Source organism: Arvicanthis niloticus, chromosome 18, assembly GCF_011762505.2.
Source record: "Arvicanthis niloticus isolate mArvNil1 chromosome 18, mArvNil1.pat.X, whole genome shotgun sequence".
NCBI lineage: Eukaryota > Metazoa > Chordata > Mammalia > Rodentia > Muridae > Arvicanthis > Arvicanthis niloticus.
In genome coordinates this window covers 32086153-32112205 of record NC_047675.1, presented here as the reverse complement: position 1 = coordinate 32112205, position 26053 = coordinate 32086153, and the positions used below count along the sequence as shown (strand labels likewise).

Genomic DNA, 26053 nt, shown 5'->3' with positions numbered 1-26053 from the left:
TTAAACTTCACTCTGACCAATATCAGAGTTTGTGTTTCTTGTGCCCTTCAGGAGCAATTGGAGCTGTGCTCACCCAGGGGTGCTTAAGCAAGCTACTTAAGTAGGCTAGGTGGAAGAGCCCTGACAGGGTGCCTTTCTGCCTTTGACCTGCTCCCCTTAAACCTCAAAGCTTGGAAGACTATCCCTCAAGTCACAGATTCCATATGTGACCTCAGAAGGTAGTGATGACATCACAGCCCTTAGTTTCCATGGCAATATAGCTACAGCAACTTGGATCCTTTAGGAAAATTTTCCTTATTTCTATACGACTTACAAGTCTGCCTGTCTGAGAATGACTGATCGAATCTTTTATATTAACTCTAACTTGTCCTCTGTCCCCTGTGAAGGCTGTTATTCAAGTAAGTCTATACCAGGCATCTATCTGCACAAAGACCCTTTGGGGTTCATGTAACTTCACTGGGGACTGTATATTCCTCTTAGGCTTGTCTGTAACCCCTCAGAATTTCTCTAGTCATGATTAGAAGAAATGTTCCAACACTGACCCACAGACCAACTATTCATGCTCAATACTGAGGCCAAATATGTCAGCTCTGGGCAACTGTTGATTAGAAAGCGCCTAATCTACCCCACCCTACCCCTTCCATCTCCCCTCTCCCACAGAGCCAACTCCTTCTCCATTTCCCTTCAGAAAAGAGCAGGCATCCCATCCCAGGAATATCAACTAAACACGGCATAACAAGTTACAGTAAGACTAGGCACATACCCTCATAATCAAGGCTGGCTGAGGCAACCCAGTAGGAGAAAACAGGCCCCAAAAGCAGGCAAAAGAATCAAAGACAGCCCCTGTTCCCACTCTTAGGAGTTTCACAAGAACACCAAGCTACACAACCATAACATATATTCAGAGAAGCTAGGTCAGACCCATGCAGACTTCCAGATTGTCACTTCAGTCTCCGTGAATCTCCATGAGCCCTGGTTAGTTGGTTCTGTGGACCATTTTCTTGTAATGTCCTTGACTCCTCTGACTCCTGCAATCCAGGACCCCCTCTTCTGAGGGATTCCCTGAACTCTGCCTAATGTTTGGCTGTGGGTCTCAGTATCTGTTTATCTGCTGCTACGAGTTGCTAGATGAAGCCTCTCAGATGACAGTAATGTAGACTGCAGGGTCTACAAGTATCATAAAATATTACTAGTAATCATTTAATTGATTTTTTGGTCCCTTGTGTTTGGTTCTATCTTAGGTCTCTGGGCTATCCAGGCTTTCCAATCAGTGTCAAGCATGGGCTCGCTCTTGAAACGTGGGTCTCAAGTAGGACCAGTCATTGGTTGGTCATTCACAAATGTTTTGCACCACCCTTTCTCCAGCACATCTTGCAGGCAGGATAAATTGTAGGTTGAAGGTTTTGTGGCTTGGGTGGTGTCCCAGTCCTTCCACTGGAGGCCTTGCCTGGTTACAAAAGATGGACAGTTCAGGTTCTGTATCCCCCATTACTAGGGGTCTTCACCAGGGAGTTTCTACTGTACTAGGTTTCTACCTCTTCCCCTAAATGACCCCCCAAATCCAGTCATCTCTCCCATTACTCTCTCCCTCCATCCCTTCCCCGACCTGATCCTTCCTGTTCCCATCCCTACCCACTCCCAGTCTACCAGTGAAATCTATTCTACTTCCCCTTCCCAGGGAGAGCCACACATCTCCTCTTGAGCCCTTCCTGTAACTTAGATTTCCTAGGTCTACGATAATTATCCTTTACTGAACAGATAATATCCATTTATGAGTACATACCATGTTTGTCTTTCTGGGTCTGGTTATCTCACTCAGGATTTTTTTTTTTCTAGTTCCATCCATTTGCCTGCAAACTTCACAGTGTCATTTTTTTTTTAACATCTGAGTAATAATATATTGTGCAAACGTATCACATTTTCTTTATCCATTCTTTGGTTGATGGGCAACTGGGTTGTTCCAGTTTCTGGCTATTATGAATAACACTGCTGTGAACACAGTTGAGCAAGTGTTCTTTTGGTAGGCTGGAGTGTGCTTTGGGTATATGCTCAAGACCCCCAGCTGGGTCTTGAGGTAAATTGATTCCTGATTTTCACAGAAACTGCCATATTAATTTCCAAAGTGGCTATACAAGATTGCATTTTCATCAGTGATGGAGGAGTGTTTCCCTTGCTTCACATCCTCTCCAGCCGTACAAAGTTTTTTATCTTTTTTTTCTTTTTTGATTTTTGATCTTAGTCATTCTGACCAGTATATGATGGAATCTCAAAGTTGTTTTGATTTATACTTCCCTGATGGCTAAGGATGCTGACCATTTTTTATAAGTGCTTCTCAGCCTTTTGAGACTCCTCTGTTGAGAATTCTCTGTTTAGATCTGTACTCTGTTTTTTAATTGGATTATTTGGTTTGTTGATGTCTAGTTCTTGAGTTCTTTATGTATTTTGGATATTAGCCCTTTTTCAGATATGGTATTGATGAAAATATTTTCCCGTTCTATGTTGTCTGTAGGCTTCTGTGTTGTCTTACTGACAGTGTCCTTTGGTTTACAGAAGCCTCTCAGTTTCATGAAATCTCATCTATTGTCGACCTTAGTGTTTGTGCTATTGGTGTTCTGTTCAGGAAGTTGTCTCCTGTGCTAATACGTTTAAGAGTTTTCCCCACTTGTGTTAGGTATGGCGTAACTGGTTTTATGTTGAGGTCTTTGATCCACTTACACTGGCATTTTTGGCAGGGCAACAGTTATGGCTCTATTTGCATTCTTCTACATGGGACGTTCAGTTAGACCATTTGTTGAAGATGCTTTCCATTTTCCATTGTATATTTCTTTCTTTCTTTCTTTCTTTTTTTTCTTTTTTCTTTTTTTTTTTTTTTTTGAGACAGGGTTTCTCTGTGTAGCCCTGGCTGTCCTGGAACTCACTCTGTAGACCAGGCTGGCCTCGAACTCAGAAATCCGCCTGCCTCTGCCTCCCAAGTGCTGGGATTACAGGCGTGCACCACCACTGCCCAGCCATTGTATATTTCTAACTTCTTTATTAAGGATTAGTGGATTTATATCTGGGTCTTTGATTTGATTCCATTGATCAACCTGTCTGTTTTTATGCCAATAGTACAAAGTTTTTAACGCTATAGCTTTTAACTTTGAAACCACAGATGGTGATAACTCCAGAAGTTTTTATTGTATAGGACTGTTTTAGCTATTCTGGGTTTTGTTTGTTTGTTTGCTTGTTTTTCTATATAAAGTTGAATATCATTTCAAGGTCTGTAAAGAATTGTACCGGAACCTTGATGGTAATTGTGTTGAATCTGTAGATTGTTTTTGGTAGGATGGCCATTTTTAACTAAGTTAATCCGACCAATCCAGGAGCTTGGGAGCTCTTTCCATCTTCTGCTATCTTCAAAGATTTGAAGTTCTTGTCACACAGGTCTTTCACTTGTAGTTAGAATTACCCCCAAGATATTTTTTATTATTTGTGGCTAGATTTTCCATCTCCAGGATTCCTCCAGTTTGTATTTTCTTTATTGCCTCTGCTTCCATTTTCAGGTCTTGAACTGTTTGATTTCTTTCCTTCAACTGTTTCTTCTTGGTTTTCTTTAAGATTTATTCATTTCCTCTAATTGTTTGTTTCTGTTTTCCTGGATTTCTTTAAGGGATTTATTCATATCCTCTTTAAAGACCTCAATCATCTTCATAAAGTTTGTTTTAAGTTGATTTTCTTGTGCTTCAGCTGTGTTGGAATATTCAGGGTTTGCTGTAGTTAGGATAGCTGGCCTCTGCTGGTAACATTCTGCCTTGGCGGTTGTTGATTTCGCTCTTGGTGTCTAGACTGGTGTTTAGGCATTTGGGTTTGGAGTGATTATAGATCTAGGTGCCAAATTCTGAGTTTGTCTTTGTTGGTTGGGTGTTTTGTTCCTTGCTTTCTGTTTCCTCTTTGATCTTCTGATCTTTGTGGCCTGGATTTCTGGCAGCCAGCACGATCTTTGGTCCAGCATAAAATCTCTGTTTCAGTTGGAGGCTGGACTTCTGGTGGCTAGTGTAGCCTTTGGTCCATCAGGGAGTCTCTGCCTAAACTGGAGGTTGGGGGTGGGGTGGGACATAATGATGAGAAGGGAAGTGGGGATTGGGATATTGGGGGGAGGGGCATTGGGAGAGTGGAGGAGGTTCACAGGTGGCCCACCTATCTGGAATTGTAGTATAGTCTTTGGTGTAGACTCTGCTCCAGTTGGACGTCTCTGCCTGAGTTTGGGGCTGGAGCTCTTCTAACTGGTGTGGCTTGCAAACTGTTCTTCTGAGTGAGGTGGCTGGCATCTGCGTGAGCAGTCATTCACTGGAGTGGGGGTGGGGCATGGAAGTGGGGGCAGGAAGGGGTGGCAGTGGGTAGGGTCTTTGGGATGGGGGAGAGGGTTCCAAGGGCAGGTAGGCCTCTTACCTGTTCTTCTGACTAGCCTGGCCTACACCTGAGCAGCAGATATCCATTTCAGGTGGGGGCAGGGGCACAGCAACGGGGGGAGGGGGGAGTGTGGCAGGAAGAAGTGGCAACAGATTGGGTATTTGGGAAGAGAACAGAGGGCATAGGCAGACAGGCAGAATCCCTATCTGTTCTCCTGACTGGCATGGCCTGCACCTCAACAGTACCACTCTTACAGAGGACCCAAATTTAGTTACCAACATCCAAGGTGGACAGTTCACAAACTGCCTATAACTCCAGTTCCAGAGACTGTGATGCCTCTGTCCTCTGTAGTCATTGTACTCATGTACACACACACACACACACACACACACACACACAATTAAAAATGAAATAAAATAAATCTATTTAAAATAATCTTTACCAGAGCTATACATATGGTTCAGCAGTTAAAAGCTATCTCGCAAAGAACCTGGGTTCAGTTCCAAGAACTCATGGTGCCTCCCAAGAGTTTGTAAATCTAGACTGGGAGGATCTGATGCCCTCTTTCTAACCAGTCATCAGTCACCCACAGACATATAAGCAGGCAAAATATCCATACAGATAGATAATGGATAAATAAATGAATGGATAGACAAATAATAGATAATTGATAAATAGATAGATGGATGATAGATGATAAATAGAGAAAGATTAAAAGGATGAAAGTATTTACTGCTTGCATGAGTTTATGTGTGTCACATGATATAGGAGCCCACAGAAGCTAGAAGCCCTAAACGCAGACATGCAGGTGACTGTGAGCTCTAGGAGAGCACTTCATGTCCTCTGCAAGGTTACAGACTCTTAACCTCTGAGCCATCTCTCCAGTTTTAAGATTCTTGATTAGACTCAGAATAAAACCAAGTGTCTTGCTACTCGAGAGATGGCCCTGTGTTTAGGAACACATTATTGCTCTTGCAAACCACTCAGGTTCAATTCCCAGCACCCACATGACAGTTTCTAACAATCCATAACTCCAGTTCAGGGAATCTAATACCTTCTTCTGACCTACTTGTGCACCAGGTATACATGGTGTGCAGAGACACACATGGAAGCAAAACACTCCTACAAATAAATTAAATACATCTTTTAAAAGTTAAAGACTAGTTAGCTGGGCAGTGATTTGGTATACGCCTTTAATCCCAGCACTCAGTAGCAGAGGCAGACAGATCTCTGAGTTGGAGGCCAGCCTGGTCTACAAGAATTCCAGGACAGCCAAGACTACACAGAGAAACCCTGTCTTGGAAAAACAAACAAAAACTTTTAAAACCAAGTGTGTTTTACTTATCAAATGAAAAAATAGAACGCCGTGGAAAAGATCTGTTAAAGATATCTGATAAAGCCTCATTCAGATCCAGGTACTTTACCAATACGTCATAAAAAATACACATGTCGGCCACCATCAGACACATGCCAGTCTGAGCTGGTGAGTACCAGAGGAAAGGATGCTGTCCAACAAATGGGAAGAATGGAGAAGCTGCAGGTACTTCTGAGATGGAGGTGGGAAGATAAGAAAAGGGTGTCCCAGAAGTTGGGTCAATACAAAAAGTGTCTTTGAGAGTAAACTTAGCCCCTGGAGTTTGGCTCTTGACCTCTTGTCTGCTCTTGGTATCTGGCATTAGAGCAGGACAGTGGATCAAGCCTACAGACCCCACTACTTGGGAGACTAAGGCAGGAAGACAGCTTGAGCCCAAGAGTTACAGACTAGTCATGACAACATAGACTGCCTCAGGAGGGGGTGGGGATGCTGCAGAGATGGCTTGATGGTTAAGAATGCTTGTTATACATTTGTGAGGACTTGAGTTTGTAGCAAGCTGGGTATGGTCTCATGAATACCTGTAATGCAAGGTGTGTGGGTATAAGAAAGGGAGGTTTGTGGGCCCTGCTGATTCCTGGCCTGGCATGGGGGAGCGAGTCCCAGGTTCAAGGAAATACTCTGCCTCAAAGACAGGAAGAAAAGTGACAGGAAAGAACACTGAACAAGCTCCTCTGGCCTGTGAGTCTGCATAGATATCTCTCTCTCTCTCTCTCTCTCTCTCTCTCTCTCTCTCTCTCTCTCTTTCTCTTTCTCTCCCTCCCTCCCTCCCCCTCTTTCTCTTTCTGTGTGTGTGTGTGTGTGTGTGTGTGTGTGTGTGTGTGTGTGTGTTAGTACAAGGCCACTTGCAGCCTTGCAGCTATGGCCTTTATTAGGATAATGTCTCCAAAAAAATATTCAAGATCTAGCTAAAATCAGGCTAGAGTCAAGTGTGGTTAAAACAGGAAGTTCTAATAAACAGGTCCTAAGAGGATTTCCCAAGCAGGGTGGGAAGAGTTCTTAACAAATTTCAAATTTATCTTACACGGCTTTTCTGAACATACTCATTACAGCTCAGAAACGGCAGACCTTTAAAAACCCTTCTCATTTGTGGGAGGAGAAAATGAGAGGTCTCAACTGCAGCTAGCTCAAGGTTCTACCATTCTTATGGACACGGGCCACACATGCTGGCCTCCCACGACTCCCACTGGCTCCCTGGAAGCCAAGTGCTTTTACAGAGGCAGCTCTTCAAGGGGACCCAGAGCAGTGGCAGGCCAAGACTCTGTCTGGGATGCATGTCTGGGATGCCAAGCAGAGAGTTGGGCCTCAGCCAGAAACAGGAAGGGATGAGAGGAAGGGCTCTGTAAGCAGGTAGGAAAAAGCAGAAGTGACTGACCAGTTCTGGTTTTCCCTGCAGCACCCGTGCCTCCCACAGTTCCTTCTTCCCCCGGATATTACCACGTGCTCTACAAGGGGCATGCACAAGCTCAGATGGCCTGGCATGGAGAGACATACTGCCTGATTGGAGGCTACCGTGTCTATGGAGACGCTCCACTTCCCACACCTACAAAGACTGAGGAAGAGAAGGCGGCGCCCAGACGGGCTCCCAAGAGACAGCGAGTTCAGGAAGAGTCAGATCAAGATCTAGGGTGTCCCGGTGCAAAAATTCCTCGCCTGAAATTGAAGCATGGTGGCAAAGGGTAACCCCACAGAAGTCTGCTGCCTGAGCATCGCCGAAGAGAAGAAAGGCTGGTAGCTGCCTCAGAAGGCTGAGCCCTCTTCAGCAGTGGCCTCCGCTGACCACCAATGTAGTCAGGACCTTAGCTCTGCCTGCACTCTCTGCAGTCAAGAACCCACCTGCATGCTATCTAGCCATGAGCAAGGAGCCTCAGAGTAGAGCTGCACTGAACAGACTGCGCTTCTCTCAGTCCTTTAGATTCTCTTCTTGGGCAGCAGAAAGGCAGTCTGCTGAGTTAAGGAGACAAGCGCAAAGAGGATACAGAGGGACCAAACCGGGGCTGCTTCTATGATTAGACTCTGCTCTGAACCATACCAGCAGCCAGCAGCACATGCCAGGAGTGGCTGGACTTTCTAAAACTAGAAGAATCTAGTTAAGAATCTCCTTAACTAGTAGTTAAGGTCTCAGGAGACGGAGTAAAGAGTCCCAGGGAGACGCACTAGCTGGGGCAAGAACACTGTGGACAAAGTCCAGCAAACCTGTCCCCAACCCCATACCCAAGGCCTACATGTTCCTTTAATTTCAGGTCATTCTGGCACTGGGGGCAGGGGAGGTCCCTTCTGCCCAACAGAATGATTTGACTTGAAGCCAAAGATCAAGCCTCAAGCCTTCCTGTCCCCTTAAAGTAAATTCCTTCACAGAGAAACTCTTAAGTTTCTAAAGTCATGTGCCCACAAGGAACCCTTGGGTACACCTTCTTTCTGAATCCTACTTTGGAGAATGAGATATTTAAATACCCATACCAACTCAACAAAAGCTTTTAAGGTGAAGACCTGGGAATACAATATTTAAGAGCTTTCTATAGTCCAGGCATAGTGGCACATATTTTTAATTCCAGCACTTGAGAGGCAGAAGCAGATAGGTCTCTGTGAGTTCCAGAATAGCCAAGGATATATAATCAGACTCTGTCTCAAAACAAAAACCCCTTCCTATAACTGGCCACACGGGTTCAGGCCTATAGGTATCCCTAGCTGACGAAGGAGGATTGCTTAAGCTACAAATTAAGGACAGGATGGGTAATACAGAACGTACACGCTTCTAAATAAACAAGTAAATAAAAGCTTTCCCAGTATACCAGTTTATAGGAGAAACAAGGAGCTGAGGAACACATCAGATGCCATAGGGCATAACTTGTAAACTCAAAACCATGGGAAAATGCCAAAGGCAAAACTAGTAATTTTTTTCAACAAGTCGATTGCAAAGAATCAGTTTTTTCTAGAACAACAAACTAAACCAAAACCCCATTCATCATCATACATCATTTTTTTACACTAAAATCCAAATAGTTATAGAAAGGGGGCAATCGTGGAGATTTGAACATTACAGTTTAGGACAATAAAGATGCTTTGTGACACCTGGTATAGTGGCACACCCCTGTAATTCCAGCACTTGGGAAACTGAGGCAAGGTAAACGAAATGAGTTTGAGAGTTGCCTGGGCTATATAGTAACTTCCACACCAGCCTGGGGTACAGAGTGAGACTCTCTCTCAAAAAAAAAAAAAATTATTTTTTTTTAGGAAGGGCAGACTGGCTCAGCAGGTAAAGGCACCTGCCACCAAGCCTGAGTTTGACTCCCAAATCACACATGGTAGAGGAGAGAACTAATGCCCACGGGGTGCCCTCTGACCTCACGTTCATCCATAGCACATGTACAGGTGCATACACGGACACACACACACACACACACACACACGCACGCACGCACGCACGCACGCACACACAGATAACATCAGAAAAGGTACTATGAGCTTTTAATGACGCCTTTCTAGTGATTTGCTTTGTAAGAGTCCCGACTTTCTAAGAAAAAATGTTTCCATATAAATGAAATACGCATCTATGGTTTGTTTAACCTTTTTATTTCTTCTTATCCCTGAAGCTATTGTACAGGCTTAGGGCTTTGCACATTCTAGGTAAGCCCTCTACTGCTGAACTAGATACCAGCCCTGTGATTTGCTTCAAATAGGGCCAGGGCTAGAGAGATCCCTCAGAGGTCGATAGCACTTGTTGCTCTTCAAGAAGACCAGGGTTAGAGTCTCAGCACCCACGTGGTGACTCCCAACCATCTATAACTCCAGTCTCTGGGGATCCGATTTCCTCTGCTGACCTCTGGGAGCACCAGGGATTCATGTGGTAGACAAACATGCAACTAAAACTCATACCCATAAAATAATTTAAAATAATTTTAAAAATCCTTTAGAAACAAAATCCTCAAAGCTCAGCAGGTGAAGGTGCTTGCTGCCAGCTCTGACACTCTGAGCTAGATCTCTGAGTCATGCATGGTGAGAGGAGAGACCCAAGTCCTGCCAGTTGTCTGACCTCCACACCTGTAGACATACAGAGAAATAAATAAACATCATAATCTGTAGCAGAGGCAGGAGAAATAGCTATATTGGTAAAGTGCTGGCCGTGTAAGCATGGGAACCTGAGTTTGGATCCCTAGTACACAGCTAAAAAGTCAGGCACAGCAGCCTCTAACCCCAGCATTGGAGAGGGTAGGATGGAGACAGGAAGGTCCCTGGGCTTGCTGGTCAGTCAGGGTCTTCGAAGTGGTGAGCTTCAGGTTCAGTGAAACCCTGCGTCAAAAAATGATAGGAATGAGGAAGACACTTTTAAGTCATCACCTCTTTTTCTTTCTTTTTCTTTCTTTCTGTCTGTCTTTAAGATTTTATTCTATTTATGTGTATGGGTATTTTGTCTGAGAATCAAACCCAGGCGCTCTGGAAGAGCAGCCCAATGGCTTAAGCACCAAGCTCTCTCTTCAAGCCGTCGTTATTTGTATTCGTTACATCCTTCAACTTCCCGGGGCTTATTAGGAACAGAACAAGCATGATATTTACCCTCAAACCTACAATGGTGACAGGGAGACCGGGAAACCTGAGAGTTTCTCTTCCCCTTTGTCAACTTGGCCGCACGAAAGTGGCAGTGGGGGAGGGCAAGGAAAGGAGTCATGTCTGAATCCCGCAAAGAACACCTTGGTCTGAAGTACAGCCCCAAAGGAATACACATTCTATAGTGGGCCTACCAATGAAACCTACTTACTAGCTGTAGCAGGCAAGGAGCTGGCTGCTTTTAGCACAGCAGTATTACAGATAGTACACACTAATATGCAGTCCTGAAAACACAAATCCTGAGTAGTCCAAGATTTCTGTCTCCTTATTGAAGACTTAGCTCATTTCCTTTTTAAATTCAAATATATTTATTCATCTGAGACAGGGCTTACTTTGTAACTCTATCTGGTCTATTCAGTATGCAGACCAGGCTGGCCTTGAACTCACAGAGATCCACTTGCCTATGCCTTTCAAGTTCTGGGACGTTTGTTATGTTCAGACTCCGTTTCCTTTTTTCAAGAGGGCTTCTTAACATCTCCAAGTCTTCAGGCTACCTGAGGAAGGTTGCAAAAACAGGGTCCTCTCCAGTGGGGGCCAGGGATCAGAGCAGAAGAAGTTTTCTAATGAAGTGTAACCACAGATCCTAAAGCTGCTTTAAGGAACAGAACTTCTATAAAAACATACATGGCCAGTATGTGTGTATGGGGGGAGCAGTGTTATGTGTACATGTGTGGTGTATGTGTGTGTGGTGTGTTATGTGGGGGGGGTAGTGGTATGTGTACATATTTGGGGGGATGTTATACGTGTGTTATATGTGGTATGTGGTGTCTCTTATATGTGATTGTGGTGTGTGTGTGATGTGTGTGTGCATGTGTGAAGCTGGGGCTGTTCCTGGAGAAAGCAGAGAGGGAAAGAGGCTCAGGCTGGAAACAGGGTGGAGCCTGCAAGGACAGGAACTAAGTCCTTGAGGTTTCTGGGAGCACTCAGACCACAAGCGCCTCAGATAAAGGGTGTGGAGCCATTGAACACAAGTGCCAGGCCTGAGGACTCATACATCTGACCCGGCTCCCACACTGAGGTAGGAGGTCAGCCTGCAGCCCTGGGAGGGAGGTGCTGAGATGAAGGGGGGTGGGGCGGGGGCTCTGCTACCCTGGAAAGTATTTCTTTTTTTCCATCTCTGTAGCTGACAGACTTTTGTTCCTGTGCTACTAAGTCTTCCCTGAAGCACTCAGTTACTCACTCTGTTCTCACCTCAGATGGTCAATAGGAGAGTCCTGGGCAGGTACAGCATCTGCTGAGGGAGGAGAGCAGTCCTCACCTTGAATAGGGTTGGGGCATGCAGTTGTGCGCTCTTAATAGTTCCCAGTTGCTGGCTGGAGTCTTCAGAGGATGGTAGATAAGGTGGAGAGGTCAGTGTCTTGGGGCTTGTGTCCCTTGAAGAGGTCAGGGAAGGCTGTAGGTAGTCAGGGCATGAGGTGGTCTGCAAAGGGCTTGAGGCCCTTTCACTGTGAAAGAAACACCACGGGTCTACTTTCTTGGAGAACAATTCCTAGAGGCAACTAGGAAGCCACCTGTGTTGGTCCCCTGGGAACAGTAAACAGGGAAGAGGACATGGGACAAAGGAAGCCCAGACAGGAGCTGACTGGGTGCTGCAGGCCTCGGCTTGCACAGGCCACGGAAGTGCCCTTCGAGAGTGGGATAGTAGGGCTGTAGCTCCCCCTGGCGGCTGTATTGTGCCTCTTTCCTATACACGGAGTGGCTGTTTCTGAATTGTGTGACCTCAAACCTCTTCTCACCAGACCTGGTCTCTGCGTGGCTTGAATTGAGGGTCAGGATTATATCACTGCCTTCTGTCCCTCTCAGGTCTTCGCGACCCTCATCCGTTCCGGCTTGCTCCGCCTTGAGCAAGATGTCGCTCACGGGCCTCGATGGTCATTGGGTGCTTAGCCAAGTGCCTTCAGTGTTCCTGTTGGTGCTGTTGCTATTAGGGCCTTCACAACCTCTAATATGGACCCAGACAAAACCAGGTTTCTCTGGTGCTTCCACTGCACCAAGTATCCCCAGAGTACTCACCAAGCCCGACATCTCCAGCATTCCAACCACTTCTGGCAACCCCAATTTCCCAGACCTGCGAGACCGCGCAAGAGCCCTGATGCAGGACTTCCGGCTTATAGATGGGTGCGTAAGGATGGCTTCGGGACTGGTCAGAATGAAACAGGGTTGAACATCTGGAGTGCAGAGGCTTCTGAGTCTGCTGGACTAATAAAGGTCCTCTCCTGCTACCTACACCTAGATTCTGTCTCCTATCATCAGTGGGTAGCCCTTCTCTTTCACTTCTCTAGTGGGGAGCACCAACCCAGCCCATCCCAGGTTTTAGGGGATCTCAATATGGTCTGGGTAACAATGTAGGATGGGAGTAGTTGTCAGAATCATGTTCTGCTAGACTTGGAAGCCAAAGAGGCACAGCTATTTGGCACGAGCATGTGTGTGCGTGCACACGCGCGTGCATGTATGCGTGTGTGCGTGTGTGTGTGTGTGCGCGCGCGAGCAGGCGCTCTTGTGCATACCCAGGTTATTCTGGAACTCACAAGAAGTAGCCTAGACTGGCTTGGCCTGGAATTTTAAATGATCCTCCTGCCTTAGCCTTCTGAGTATTGGGATCACAGGCAGAAGTACTCAGGCAATTTTGTCTGACCTAACCTCTTTTTTGACTCTCCTACAGCCATAATGACATGCCTCTTGTCCTGAGGCAATTTTACCAGAATGGGCTACAAGATGCTAACCTGAGAAACTTCACCCATGGCCAGACCAGCCTGGATAGGCTTAAAGATGGCTTTGTGGGAGCCCAGGTACAAAACACACACACACACACACACACACACACACACACACACACACACACAAACACACACACGCACGCACGCCATCATGGCTGCTGGGAAAGGTTGAAGAAATTGGTTTCCCAGAAATGAGAAGTCAGTCAGATGGGAACTCAGTTACCATAGTGACAAGGAAAGAAAAAGTTCTAATATGAGGCTGTGGCTAGAGAGGTCAATAAGAACAAGCAGTGCATTCATTACATGTGGCCTTTGACCTCACAAGTCTGTCAGGTGCAAAGGCCAAGGTAGCTCCCCTACACAAACCAACCCCTGACTTTGTCTCTAGTTCTGGTCTGCTTATGTACCATGCCAGACCCAGGACCGGGATGCCTTGCGCCTCACACTGGAGCAGATTGACCTCATTCGCAATATGTGTGCCTCTCACTCTGAGCTGGAACTTGTGACCTCAGTTAAAGTTAAGTGGACTTATCCAGGGTATTGGGGAATGGATGAAGCTACTACTTTAGCCCTTGAAAATAATCACCTGACCTATGCCTGCAGCTCTGAACAGCACCCAGAAGCTGGCCTGCCTCATTGGTGTGGAGGGTGGACACTCGATAGACAACAGCCTCGCTGTGCTTCGAAGTTTCTACCTGCTGGGGGTGCGCTACCTGACGCTCACTCACACCTGCAACACACCCTGGTGAGCACAGAGCCCTCCAAAGCAAAAATCTGCCCTGGTGGTCAAAGACCAAGATTTTCCCTCGTATTCTGAGACTCACATATGGGGGCTGGTATTTGAGGATTTATAAAAGCAAGGCTGAGATTCTTCCTTTTGTCAACCTGGGTCTGTGAATGAGCTCTGTGGGATTGCAAGGGTAGAGAGTTTGGAGGGGTGTGACCACCAATTAATTTGCCTCTTGCCTGTCCTGCAGGGCGGAGAGCTCATCTAAGGGCGTCCACTCGTTCTACAGCAATGTCAAAGGACTGACCAGCTTTGGTGAGGTAAAGACTCTGAGCGATACTCCACACAAACACACCCTTTTCTGAATGAAAACTGTGGCAGGGTGTGTGTACATGGACCCCCGACACCCTCCTCCTAACCTGTCCTTACAGAAGGTGGTGGCAGAAATGAATCGATTGGGTATGATGATTGATTTGTCCCATGTCTCGGATGCTACAGCCCGGCGGGCCTTGGAAGTATCACAAGCACCTGTGATCTTCTCTCACTCAGCTGCTAGGGCCCTGTGCCCAAATGCTCGGAATCTTCCTGATGACCTCCTGCAGCTTCTGGTGGGAAACTTCCTAGCCCCAGAACCTAAATCAAGATTTGAACCCCTGTCCCTTTATTCCCTTAGCCCTCAGACTGAGCATTCTCTGCCCCACAAAACCATAAACCATGCCCTCTAAATTCTTGAACCTGGGGTAGGGAAGATAAAATCCTCACATCTCTCAAATTCAGGGTCAAGACACTGACCTAAATCAAGGTCAAACTTTCCTCACTGACACAAAGCCAGGGAGGTAAAGTCTCCTTTGGCCCCCAAAGGTTTCTTATGAGGGTTATAGGTAGGCATGCTGGGGGGCCTAGCTGAGCGTCCCTTTGACCATCCCTGCAGAAGAAAAACGGTGGCATCGTGATGGTGACCTTCTCTGTAGGGGTGCTGCCATGCAACCAGTTAGCCAATGTATCCACTGTGGCAGGTGAGACCCCTTCCCTGAAACCTACCCCTCTCTCTTTTTTTCCCTTTCTTTTCTTCCTTCCTTCCTCTTTTTTTTTTTTTCCTTAAAGACAATTTTATTGGAGTTTGAGAGAATAATAAACACTTTCCTCCTAGGCTTTCTGAATAGACTGTCTGACCTGAAGCCTTGGGGGTGACTGCACAGCCTTAACAGTTTAGCCAAAAATACCATGATGGGAGATCAGGGTGTGGTTCAGTTGAGTAGAGAGCTTGCCTCCTAGGAAGGCCTGGATCTGATCCCCCCAGCTGATAACGCAGAGTGAGTTCCAGGATAGCCAGGGTTATGCAGAGAAACCCTGTCTCAAAAAGAGGCCCCGTCAGGTTTTCCAGGCTGGAGTCTATTATGAATTAGGTTGGATATGACCTAAATCAGTGGCTTTTCAAATGCTTTCATTCCAACCTGAAGTCTAGTCTAGGGCTTGCTTGTGTTAGTTCAAGTGTCAGGTATATGGAGAACCAGCTACAAGAAGGGAAATCTGATGCCAGGCATGGTGACACATGCCTTTAATCCCAGCACTCACGAGGCAGAGGTGGGAAGATCTCTGTGAGTTCGAGGCCACCCTGGTCTACAAAACCACTACAAGACACCCAGGGCTTTTTACACAAATAAACCCTATCTTGAAAAAAAAAAAAAAAAAAAAAAAAAAAAAAAAAAAGAGAGTGATCTGTTAGGGCCATGGAAACCATCTTTCAGTAATTCACCAAAACAAGAAACACAAAAGGAAGGGGATGGGCACCCTCTGTAATTTCTCCCGGCCTTTTGTTTGTTTTGATTTTTTTTTTTATTAATCTATTTTATATAAGTGGCTGTTTTCCTTGCATGTATGTCTATGTACCCCATCTACCCCTGGTGCCCACGGAGGCTAGAAGAGGTCATCAGATCCCCTGGAACTGGAAATACAGATAACCATGTGGGTGCTGGAAATTGAACCCAACTCAGGTCTTCTGGAAGAGCAATACTTTTAACCATTGAGCCATCTCTCCAGCTCTCTCTAGACCTTTAAAGGAACATAGAGGTGTCCCTTTGGCCACATATATACAAATCTATAAGGAGAATGATACTGTGTACATCAAGGAGATGGCCAGTGTTCAAACAGCAACACCTAAACGTTACCCTGGCAAGACTGTGTACAGTACCACTCAGCATGCAGCTGGCACTGTTGTAGATGAGCAGGTTCCTTGCTAAGAAAATGTTCAGATTGAGCATCTGAAGCAGAGCCAAGATAACTTCCTGAACTGGGCAAAGGAAAAAAGGAGGGGAGAGAGAAAAAGGGAAGCCAAAGAGAAAGGTCAATAGATGCATCAACTTACTCCACTCAGAGATGCACACTTCCTGTGAGCTAACAGGGAAGGAGCCCATTCCCTGTGAATTCGTGGCTTAATGTACAGGAAGAAATAAAGTAGATTAAACTGTGAACAAAGGAGGAGGGGGACCAGCCAAGTCTACTTCCGGGGCCATGTTTTCCCTAAGAGCTGCAAACTGCTGACGGTCTGTCTCCCCAGATCACTTTGACCACATCAGGGCAGTCATTGGATCCAAATTCATGGGGATTGGTGGAGATTATGATGGTGCCCAGCAGTGAGTATTTACCTCTCTGCAGCTTGTCTGAAGCTGCTCTCACCACATCGGGGTCCTCATAGCCTTTAGGCTTTGCTTATTCGACCTCTCTCCACCCCCAGGGTCTCATTCCTGTGCTCTCCTGTATGTCTCTAGCTCAAGGCCCCCACTAAGGCTACTCTGAGAAAGCTCATGGCACATAACACCCATATCCAGCCCCGGTCGGTCCATTCCCTCAGAGATGTCAGCAAGGTCGGGTGGGGGGACAACTATCTTCTCTGCGAGTTCTCTTTTGTCATATTTTTTTTTTTGCTTGTTTGTTTGTTTCTGGTTTTGTTTTTTAAGAAAAGGTTTCTCTGTGTAGCCCTGGCTGTCCTGTAGACAGGGCTGTCTTGGAACTCAGAGATCCACTTGCCTCTGTTTCCCAAGTGCTGGGATTAAAGGCATAGGTCACCACCACCTGGCTGAGTTGAGGTATGGAGTTGGGATTAGGATACCAGGTCTGAGGTTCGCCTGCTGGTGATTGATTATACAGGTTCCCTCAGGGGCTGGAGGATGTGTCTACATACCCAGTGCTGATTGAGGAGTTGCTGAAACGGGGCTGGAATGAACAAGAGCTGCAAGGCGTGCTTCGAGGAAACCTGCTTCGGGTCTTCAGACGGGTGGAACAGGTATGAAGAGAAGGGGGTAAGAGAGAAGTGTAAGGGCCTGAATAGGAGCTCACGTACCTAATGGGCCATAGGAGACCTGGGAGACCCGCTGACCACCAACTGTTATCTCCAGGTACGAGAGGAAAACAAATGGCAAAGTCCCCTGGAAGACACGATTCCAGAGGAGCAGCTGGACGGTGCTTGCCACTCTGTCTTGCCACATCGGCAACCTCAGAAACAGTATCCAGAAAAGAATGGACCAGAGACCCCAAAACATCATACACTCAAGTTATCACCCAAGTTCTCACACTCAGAATCCTCTCCCCACATAGTCCCAAGCCTCACCATTGTTGCAACCTTCTTAGGCCTTATCATGTGACTTTTAGAGGATATCCAGTCCTCTCAGATATCATTCTGGTACCCTGAAAGCCCCTCCGCTTGTGCAGGAGCAAATATTTCCTAGAAGTAAATGTTTGGACATAGAAAGAGATGTGAGTGTCCTTCTCTGCAATGGACTGGGTGAACAGAGGCTTCCTGCGCTGGTGGTCTGTGGAACTAGGCATTTTGGTTACCACTCGCTCAAGGACATTGGCAGTGACCTGCACAACCCAGACGGTTGGGCTCAGCACAAGATGAAGCCAATGCTGTGGGTCTGGCTTCAGGAAAGTCGTCTTGAATTTTGGGGTCCTTCTTAGTATCTCATCTCCTTTTTACTCTGTAGACCAGGCTGGCCTCGAACTCAGAAATCCGCCTGCCTCTGCCTCCCAAGTGCTGGGATTAAAGGCACACGCCACCAGTGCCTGGCTTTAGTAGCTCAATCCACAAATTGAACTGAAGAGTCCCACCTCACAATCCCTCAGATTCCTTAGATTCCTAAGAAGGGAATCTGACTGGATCATGAATAACTTTCATTCTGGTTTGGACAAAGCCCAGACTGTCAGGACATGGGCCTTCAATGGTTGGACTGCCTTATATGTGGTGATCTCCAGACCCCAGGAAGTTCCTCGCTACCAGGTACAAACAACTTAGACATCCATTCTATCCTACTCCCAAGCCCTGAGCAGAAATTAGTAGCAACTGCAATAATAATAGGTAATATTAAGACCTAATACTAGGCTTCTGATGTAGGTCTGTTGGTACAGAACATTCAGGAAGTCCTGGATTTGATCGCCCTGCCCCCCAACATTACATAAAACCAGTCTTGGAGATTCACACCTGTGACTCTAGCATTAGAGAGGTAGAGTCAGGAAGAGTAGGCATTTGAACGTATAACCAGCTTGTGATAGATGGGCCCATGACCCCGAAGAAAAACAATAAAAGAGATGAGGAGGGGGCTCAGAGAAGTCCTTACCATACAGGCATGAGGACCTAATTCAGTCTTCCAAACTCAAAGTAAATAAAGCCCAGGAGCTAGAGATGGCTCAATGGTTATGAACACTGGCTGCACCAGGTGGTGGTGGTGCACAGGGTGCAGGCAGTGCAGCTAAGGTCCTGACTACATTGGTGGTCAGCGGAGGCCACTGCTGAAGAGGGCTCAGCCTTCTGAGGCAGCTACCAGCCTTTCTTTTCTTTGGCGATGCTCAGGCAGCAGACTTCTGTGGGGTTACCCTTTGCCACCATGCTTCAATTTCAGGCGAGGAATTTTTGCACCGGGACACCCTAGATCTTGATCTGACTCTTCCTGAACTCGCTGTCTCTTGGGAGCCCGTCTGGGCGCCGCCTTCTCTTCCTCAGCCTTTGCAGGTGTGGGAAGTGGAGCGTCTCCATAGACACGGTAGCCTCCAATCAGACAGTATGTCTCTCCATGCCAGGCCATCTGAGCTTGTGCATGCCCCTTGTAGAGGACTTGGTAATATCCGGGGGAAGAAGGAACTGTGGGAGGCACGGGTGCTGCAGGGAAAACCAGAACTGGTCAGTCACTTCTGCTTTTTCCTACCTGCTTACAGAGCCCTTCCTCTCATCCCTTCCTGTTTCTGGCTGAGGCCCAACTCTCTGCTTGGCATCCCAGACATGCATCCCAGACAGAGCCTTGGCCTGCCACTGCTCTGGGTCCCCTTGAAGAGCTGCCTCTGTAAAAGCACTTGGCTTCCGGGGAGCCAGTGGGAGTCGTGGGAGGCCAGCATGTGTGGCCCATGTCCATAAGAATGGTAGAACCTTGAGCTAGCTGCAGTTGAGACCTCTCATTTTCTCCTCCCACAAATGAGAAGGGTTTTTTAAAGGTCTGCCATTCCTGTGCTGTAATGAGTATGTTTGGAAAAAACAGTGTAAGATAAATTTGTTAAGAACTGGTTCCACCCTGGCTAGCAGCTCCTCTGAAGACATGTTCATTCAAACTGTTTGTTTCAACCACACTCAAGGGTAACCCTATTTAACCTAGATTTTTTTTTCTTTTTCTTTTTTTGGTTTTTCGAGACAGGGTTTCTCTGTGTAGTCCTGGCTGTCCTGGAACTCACTCTGTAGACCAGGCTGGCCTGGAACTCAGAAATCTGCCTGCCTCTGCCTCCCAAGTGCTGGGATTAAAGGCGTGTGCCACCACTGCCTGGCTTAACCTAGATTTTAAATGCTTTTCCTTTTTTTCTTTTTTTTTTTTTTTTTTTGAGATATTGTCCTAATTTAGTAGAGGTCATAGCAGCGAGTGGCCTTGAACTCTCAACTCTCTCTCTCTCTCTCTCTCTCTCTCTCTCTCTCTCTCTCTCTCTCTCCCTCTCTCTCTGTGTGTGTATAAATGCATTTATTTGTTTTGTACATGTGCCTGTGCAGGTGAACGCAGAGACAAATGGCAGAAAACAGCAACCAATGTCCTACCCAACCAATGTCCTACCCTTTTCTTCTCTACCTCATTCCTCCAAGGCACAGTTTCAACTTGAACCTACAGCTTGTCTTTTTCAGCTAGGGTGGCCTCAAAGCCCCAGCAGTCCTTCTGTTCTACCTCAGTATCACTGGGGTTACAAATGTTTCTGAGGCTCTTCTGAGCCAGGTAATACGCTTGCTTAAGCCTGGAGCTATCACTTTACCCCAACTCCCTTAAAAAAAAAAAAAAAGGGTTTTCTAGATAGGGTCTCTCTTTGTAGACCTGGCTATCCTGGAACTCACCCTGTAGACCAGGCTGGCCTCAAACTCAGAGATTCTCCTGCCTCTGCCTCCTAAGTGCTGTAAAAGATTCATTTTTAATTATGTATATTTGTGTGTGTTTGTGTCTGTATGCATGTGTACTTGGCAGAAGCAGGTGGTCATAGCTATCAGTGTTATAAAATCCCTTGGAGCTGGAGTTGTAGGCAGTTGTAAGCTTCTGATATGGATGCTAGGAAATGAACTTGGGTTCTCTGCAAGAACAGCCAGTGCATTCAAACACTGAGCACTGTCTCCAGCCTCCTCAGCCCTTTGAGACCAAAAAACAAAAACAAAAACCCTGTGTTGTTCAGACTGGTCACCACCTCCTGAGCTCAAGTCTCTAGATCTAACCCATTTGAATGGCCACATGGGAGAGTAGATCAGAGCCCCTCAACAGCTCCTCTTCCTCAAACTATTCCACTTATCACTAGACCATAAGGTACATTTCTATTTGTTGAGTCTAACCAAGAATGGGTCTGGCCAGACATGGGGTGCTTGCCTCTAATACCAGTCCATGGGCAAGCAGGGAAGGCAGGAGGGTTGCCACAAATTTGGAGCCAGCCTTATCTACATGCAGATGTTATAGGTTACCTGGGTTACATAGGGTCACTGTCACAAAAATTAAAAAAAGAAGCTCAATGGGATCAGCTTATATAGGAAAGAAAAGACTAAATTGATGACTAGGAGCTTTCCAAATGAACACTTGTCCAGAGATGGGTGTCATTTGCCCTCAGTACTGAACATGAATAACTGGCCCCTGAATGGGACCAGGCTGTCGTGGTTTAAATAAGACTGGCCTCCATAGGCAGGCTGTGGTAAAAACAAATATAACAAAAAAGAAATCCTAGAGTCCTCCTGCCCCAGGCTCATCTATATGAATGCTTGGTCCTATTTACTGGAACTGTTCCAGAAGGATTGGAAAGTTTGGGCTTGACAAAGGAGGTACATCACTGGGGACAGGCATTTTTTGAGACAGGGCCTTACTACATAGCCCTTAGTAGGTCTGGAACTACAAGGTCATCAGAACCTGCTGACCTTGAACACAGAGATCTGCCTGCCTCTGCCTCTGCCTCTAAATATTGAAATTAAGGGCATGACCCACCATTCCTAGCCAGACAGACTTTTCTTGACTTTATTCTGTCTTATGAGTAGATTGATAGAGTTCTCATCTTTTTACAATTGAGGTCTCAAGAGACTCTAAGAGGTGGGCTGCAGATGTGGCTCAGGTTCTAGGGTTTGTGTAGCCTGCACAAAGCCCTGTTCCTTCTTCAGCATTGCAGAAGGATGGGGCAGGCACATCCTTCAGATTCTTTCATTTGGGAGGTAGAATTGAGAAGATAAGTTCAAGGTCAACCTTAGCTACATGCTGAATATGAGGCTAGCCTGTGCTATATGATACTCTGTCTCAAAAAAAGCAAGAGGCTCCAGGTCTGGTGGCACACAGCCTCTAACTCCAGAGTTTCATCTGTCACTGACTGTTCTGTGGAGTCCTAGGACAAAATTAATGCTGAAAAGAATTGATGGTTCTGTCCTTGGTATTTTCTGCTTTTTGTTTTGTTTTGTTGATTTTAAAATATTTTATTGCCGGGCAGTGGTGGCGCACGCCTTTAATCCCAGCACTTGGGAGGCAGAGGCAGGCGGATTTCTGAGTTCGAGGCCAGCCTGGTCTACAGAGTGAGTTCCAGGACAACCAAGGCTATACAGAGAAACCCTGTCTCGAAAAACCAATATATATATATATATACATATATATATACATATATATATGAATATATACATGTACACATATATACATATATGTGTATATATATACATATATTAATTATTTTTCATATGTGATATTCTGATTATGGTTTTTCTCCCCCAACTCTCAGATCCTCTCCACCCACCCCACTTTCCATGTTTTGGCATTTACCAACTATATCCTACAATGTCATTTAATGTTTTCCTCTGTTCCCTGTTTCTATACACTGGCACTTTTGGGGGAGCTTTTACTTGCTTGTTTAGCGGTATGGAAGTGTCCTGTCCAGCAGGGCATTAAACAGGGGTCTGGGGAGGTCACCTGAAAGAGAAAGGTGGGGAAACATGCCGACACAAAGAATGGCAATCTGTCTATAGTCTGATCAAATCGCCAATTTTACTTTTTTCACACAGGGATTATATACACAAAAAGGCAGGATGTGGGGAAGGAGATGATGCAGGAGCATAGGTGTTCAGGGGAAGTACAGGTATCTTTCAGAACAGAGTGTCAGCTGGGTGACGGTTCAGAGGACCTTGTCTAAGTTGGTACTATCCACCAAGACTACTCAAGGTCTATGACTATTCAGGCTGGTAACTTTCCACCAAAGCTGCCTGTTTACAATATCTTATAGCTATCCGTTTCAGTGTTTTTCCACAGAGACCCAAGACTTTGTGTTAGCAGGCATATATGTCAGGCTGATTGCAGTTTTTTAGGCCTATGGTTGATTCTAGGCCTTCAGTGTACAAGCAGGGCTGCCCCTGACATGGAAGCCCCATATTACCAAATCTGTCCTTCAAGTTATGGCTTAAGCAATCCTCCTGATTTAGCCTCTTAAGTAGCTGCACTACAGAAATGCACCAAATGTGGTCAGCTATTGGAAGATTTTAACCATGTATTTTTGGGCCTTCACTCTAAAAACTGGTGTGGGTGCTAGGATCTACCATTATTTGTTTGTCTGTTTGTTTTATGTGTTTTGCCTTCATGAATGTATGTATACCATGTGTGTGCCAGGTGTCTTCATCAGATCCTCTGGAACTGGAGATTCAGATGGTTGTGAGCCACCATGTGGGTTCTGGGAACTGAACCCCAGTCCTCTGTAAGACCAAGTGATCATCTTAACTACTGAGCCATCTTTCCAGTTCTATCGTTCTTAAGAGCCTTAAGTGACTTTCTTGTTTGTTTGTTCTTCTGTCTCAGAATTGCTAACCTGTCTGATCTCTCCAAGTGTCTACAAATTGGTCTCTATGACACCAACTGTCAGAGGTACTGTGGCAGACTAATAGAGACTTTGGTTGAGAAGACTCTAGAGCCCCAGAGCTCGTGTCTCCACCCTGTAGCTTAGGTTCTAGGGATTTCCTGGTCTGGCCTGAGGAAGAAGCATCAGTCTTGCTGCTTTGGCCCTTGAAGACAAGTGTGCTGGCTACAGGGTAGACTGACTCATACTAAATATGGAGAATTGCTTATAGCAGCTGCCTCCTGTTCTCAGCTGCTGTCTCGTAGTCCTGGAATACACACCCAACTCTCTGCTGTTCCTACTCTGCTGACAGCCCCCCCGCCTTCCCTTAGCAACAATTTCTGCTTTGCTGCTGACAGCCATTCCTTTGGTCACGCTCATCATCTTGCCTTAGCTTGCTGCAGCCAGAGTACCCTTTTCAGCATCTACATCAGCTCTCTTCACCATCCGGCCTCCTATCCAAACTCCTATAATTTCCCTTCAGACCTAAAACAAGGAGCCGCACCACTCACCATGGCTGACAAGGCCTGCTGTCGCCTGTCCAGCACCTACTCCAGGCACTTCATCCATTCCTCTGTATCTTTCCTCGGTGGCCATATTAGTCCTTTCCACTGCTGCTGAAACATGTTTCTGTCTCATGGAAAGCTGTTCCCTCCAGGAAAGCTTTCCTCCAGCCCCCATGACTCCCTCACTACCATCTCACTTGTGACAATCTTTTTGCCTCAGCCTCCTGAGTGCTGGAGTTATAGGCATAGGTCAGCATACGCATGTTATGGGGCTAAGTCTGCTCTGCAGATGGAAATGCTGAATGCCAAGGCTAGTCTGTGACAGCCAAAAGACACTGGCAAGCAGAAACAGTTGCTACTCATAAGAATATGAGAAAAGGTGGAACATGGGAAAGACATCCCACCCTCCCCCTGCTGTAGTGTCTGTCTGTCTGTCTGTCTGTCTGTCTGTCTGGTGTGAGTGATTCTTTGGCAAGGATTCTAAGCAATGTGATTTCAGAAGTTCAGGTCAGCCAGGACTACAGAGAAAACCTGTCTTGAAAAAACAGGTCTCGCTGGTGGTGGCGCACGCCTTTAATCCCAGCAGAGGCAGAGGCAGGTGGATTTCTGAGTTCGAGGCTAGCCTGGTCTACAAAGTGAGTTCCAGGACAGCCAGGGATATACAGAGAAACCCTGTCTTGAAAAACAAACAAACAAACCAGGGTCTCACTATTCAGCCCTGGGTAGCCTGAAACTTGCTCTGTAGACACCAACTGGCCTCAAACTCACAGAGATCCACCTGCTTCTGCCTCCTGACTGCTGGGATTAAAGGCATGTGCTGCCACTACCCAGACCCAGATCTCATTGGAAAAAAAAAAGCCAGATGCAATGGCATATTTCTGTATCCCAGCACACTCGTAGGAAGATGGGAGGCAGAGACAGAGTCTCTGAGAAGCATTTGGGCCAGCTAGACCAGCACAGCAACAGAAACAAAAAGGTCCGGCCTTGGCAAGGTGGAAGCTGAGAACAGACTTCTAAAAATTGTCCTCTGACCTCAATGTGAATGCCACAGCCTGTCGGCACCTCACCCTGCTCCTTCACACAGATAGCACTGATAATAAAATGAAATAAAAAAGAAAAGCAAATGAAAAAGTTAAGTAAAATGCAGGGTATAATTTAGTGGTGGAGTAAGAAAGCCTTGTCTACAGAGCAAGCTCCAGGACAGCCAGGACTACACAGGAAAATCTGTCTTGAAAAGCAAAATAAATTAATTTTTAAAATATCTGGACATAAGACTCAAATAGTTTGACTGGCAAGTCAAGTGCTTGTACCCACTGAGTCATCTTGATGCCCTTCATTTTGTGAGGACAGTAAATTTTTTTATTATTATTATTAATGTATTTTCTGTATGAGTGCTTCATCTGCATGTATACCTGGACACCAGAAGAGGGCACTGGATTCCACTACAGGTGGTTGTGAGCCACCATGTGGTTGCTGGGAATTGAACTCAGGGTCTCTAGAAGAGAAGACAGTGCTTTTAACCACTGAGCCATCTCTCCAGCCCCAAAAATGTATTAAGAAGCAGTTTTAGTGTATATTGAAAGAACTGTTCAGGAACAGGGAGGGGTACTTAGGAAAAGGTAATTAATAAATAAAGGTGTGGGTTTATCAGCAGAGAATTGTGCTCTTGGTTGGTTGGTTGCTTAGACACAGGATCTTCCTCCATATTCAGACTGGCCTGGACTCTGTGTAGCCCAGGTTGGTCTTGAATGCTTTGAAATCCTCCTGCCTCAGTCTTCCAAGTACTGGAATTATGCATGTGAGATATTTACTATGCATGACTTGGCGGGGTTTTTTTGCTGTTGTCGTTGTTGTCTTTTAATGTAGAGTATTGCTATGTAGCCAAAGTTGGCTACAAACTCAGAGCCCTGCCTTTGCCTTCCGACTGCTAGGATTATACACCTGGCTGGGCAGTCTTTCTTCTGTTAGTGGTCGTTTATCTCTAGATGATGGTACATAATAGCTAGAGCTCAGGAGATCCAGGACAGCCCAGGCAACAGAAGAAGAGCTCACCACAAAACCAAGACTAAAACCTAACAAAACCCACACAGATCTAATTCACTCCTCTAAGCGGAACTTAGCATATCACAGAATTGACCCCTCTTTTCAGGAACTATAACACATAGGTCTAGCCAAGGGGTGAGATTAGTTAGATTTCTGGGCCCCTAGCCCTTGTTCCCCGCTAGGAAGCTCCTTCAACTCAGCCACAAACGAACAGCAGTGAGGTAGTTGATGCATGCTGCAAGCAGAGACCCGCCAGGCCCAAGGGGGCGCCCTTCTACTTGGGGGAGCGGAAGGGCAGTGGTGCCCTCTAGCGACTGCGCTTGTAGGAGTGGAAAATTCCAGAGCG

The 26053-nt window shown here is 46.1% G+C and overlaps 2 protein-coding genes and 1 long non-coding RNA gene across 4 annotated transcripts; 2 read left to right on the top strand and 1 right to left on the bottom strand.

Annotated features, from left to right (window-relative positions):
* The first annotated feature begins 331 nt into the window (after positions 1 to 331).
* Dpep2nb (DPEP2 neighbor) lies at positions 332 to 7739 on the top strand. Its single transcript, XM_034522662.2, has 2 exons — positions 332 to 398; positions 7158 to 7739. Exons 1-2 carry the CDS (start codon positions 332 to 334, stop codon positions 7442 to 7444), a joined length of 354 nt encoding a protein of 117 aa, XP_034378553.1. The 3' UTR covers positions 7445 to 7739.
* Positions 7740 to 9333: 1594 nt separating this feature from the next.
* LOC143434969 (uncharacterized) lies at positions 9334 to 11992 on the bottom strand. 2 transcript variants are annotated; one of them, XR_013104875.1, is made up of 3 exons: positions 11558 to 11992; positions 10699 to 10860; positions 9334 to 10051 (listed from the first exon to the last, which is right to left on the bottom strand). It is a non-coding gene; the product is annotated as an uncharacterized LOC143434969 (long non-coding RNA). The 2 variants fall into 2 exon arrangements; XR_013104876.1 differs by having other exon boundaries at positions 10754 to 10860.
* On the top strand, positions 11088 to 17560 carry LOC117723198 (dipeptidase 2). Its single transcript, XM_034522663.2, has 11 exons — positions 11088 to 11384; positions 12170 to 12484; positions 13029 to 13155; positions 13472 to 13599; positions 13685 to 13828; positions 14061 to 14130; positions 14242 to 14418; positions 14742 to 14826; positions 16368 to 16443; positions 16958 to 17093; positions 17206 to 17560. The coding sequence occupies exons 2-11, from the start codon at positions 12216 to 12218 to the stop codon at positions 17449 to 17451; spliced, it is 1458 nt and encodes a 485-aa protein (XP_034378554.1). The 5' UTR covers positions 11088 to 11384; positions 12170 to 12215; the 3' UTR covers positions 17452 to 17560.
* The last annotated feature ends 8493 nt before the right edge of the window (positions 17561 to 26053 follow it).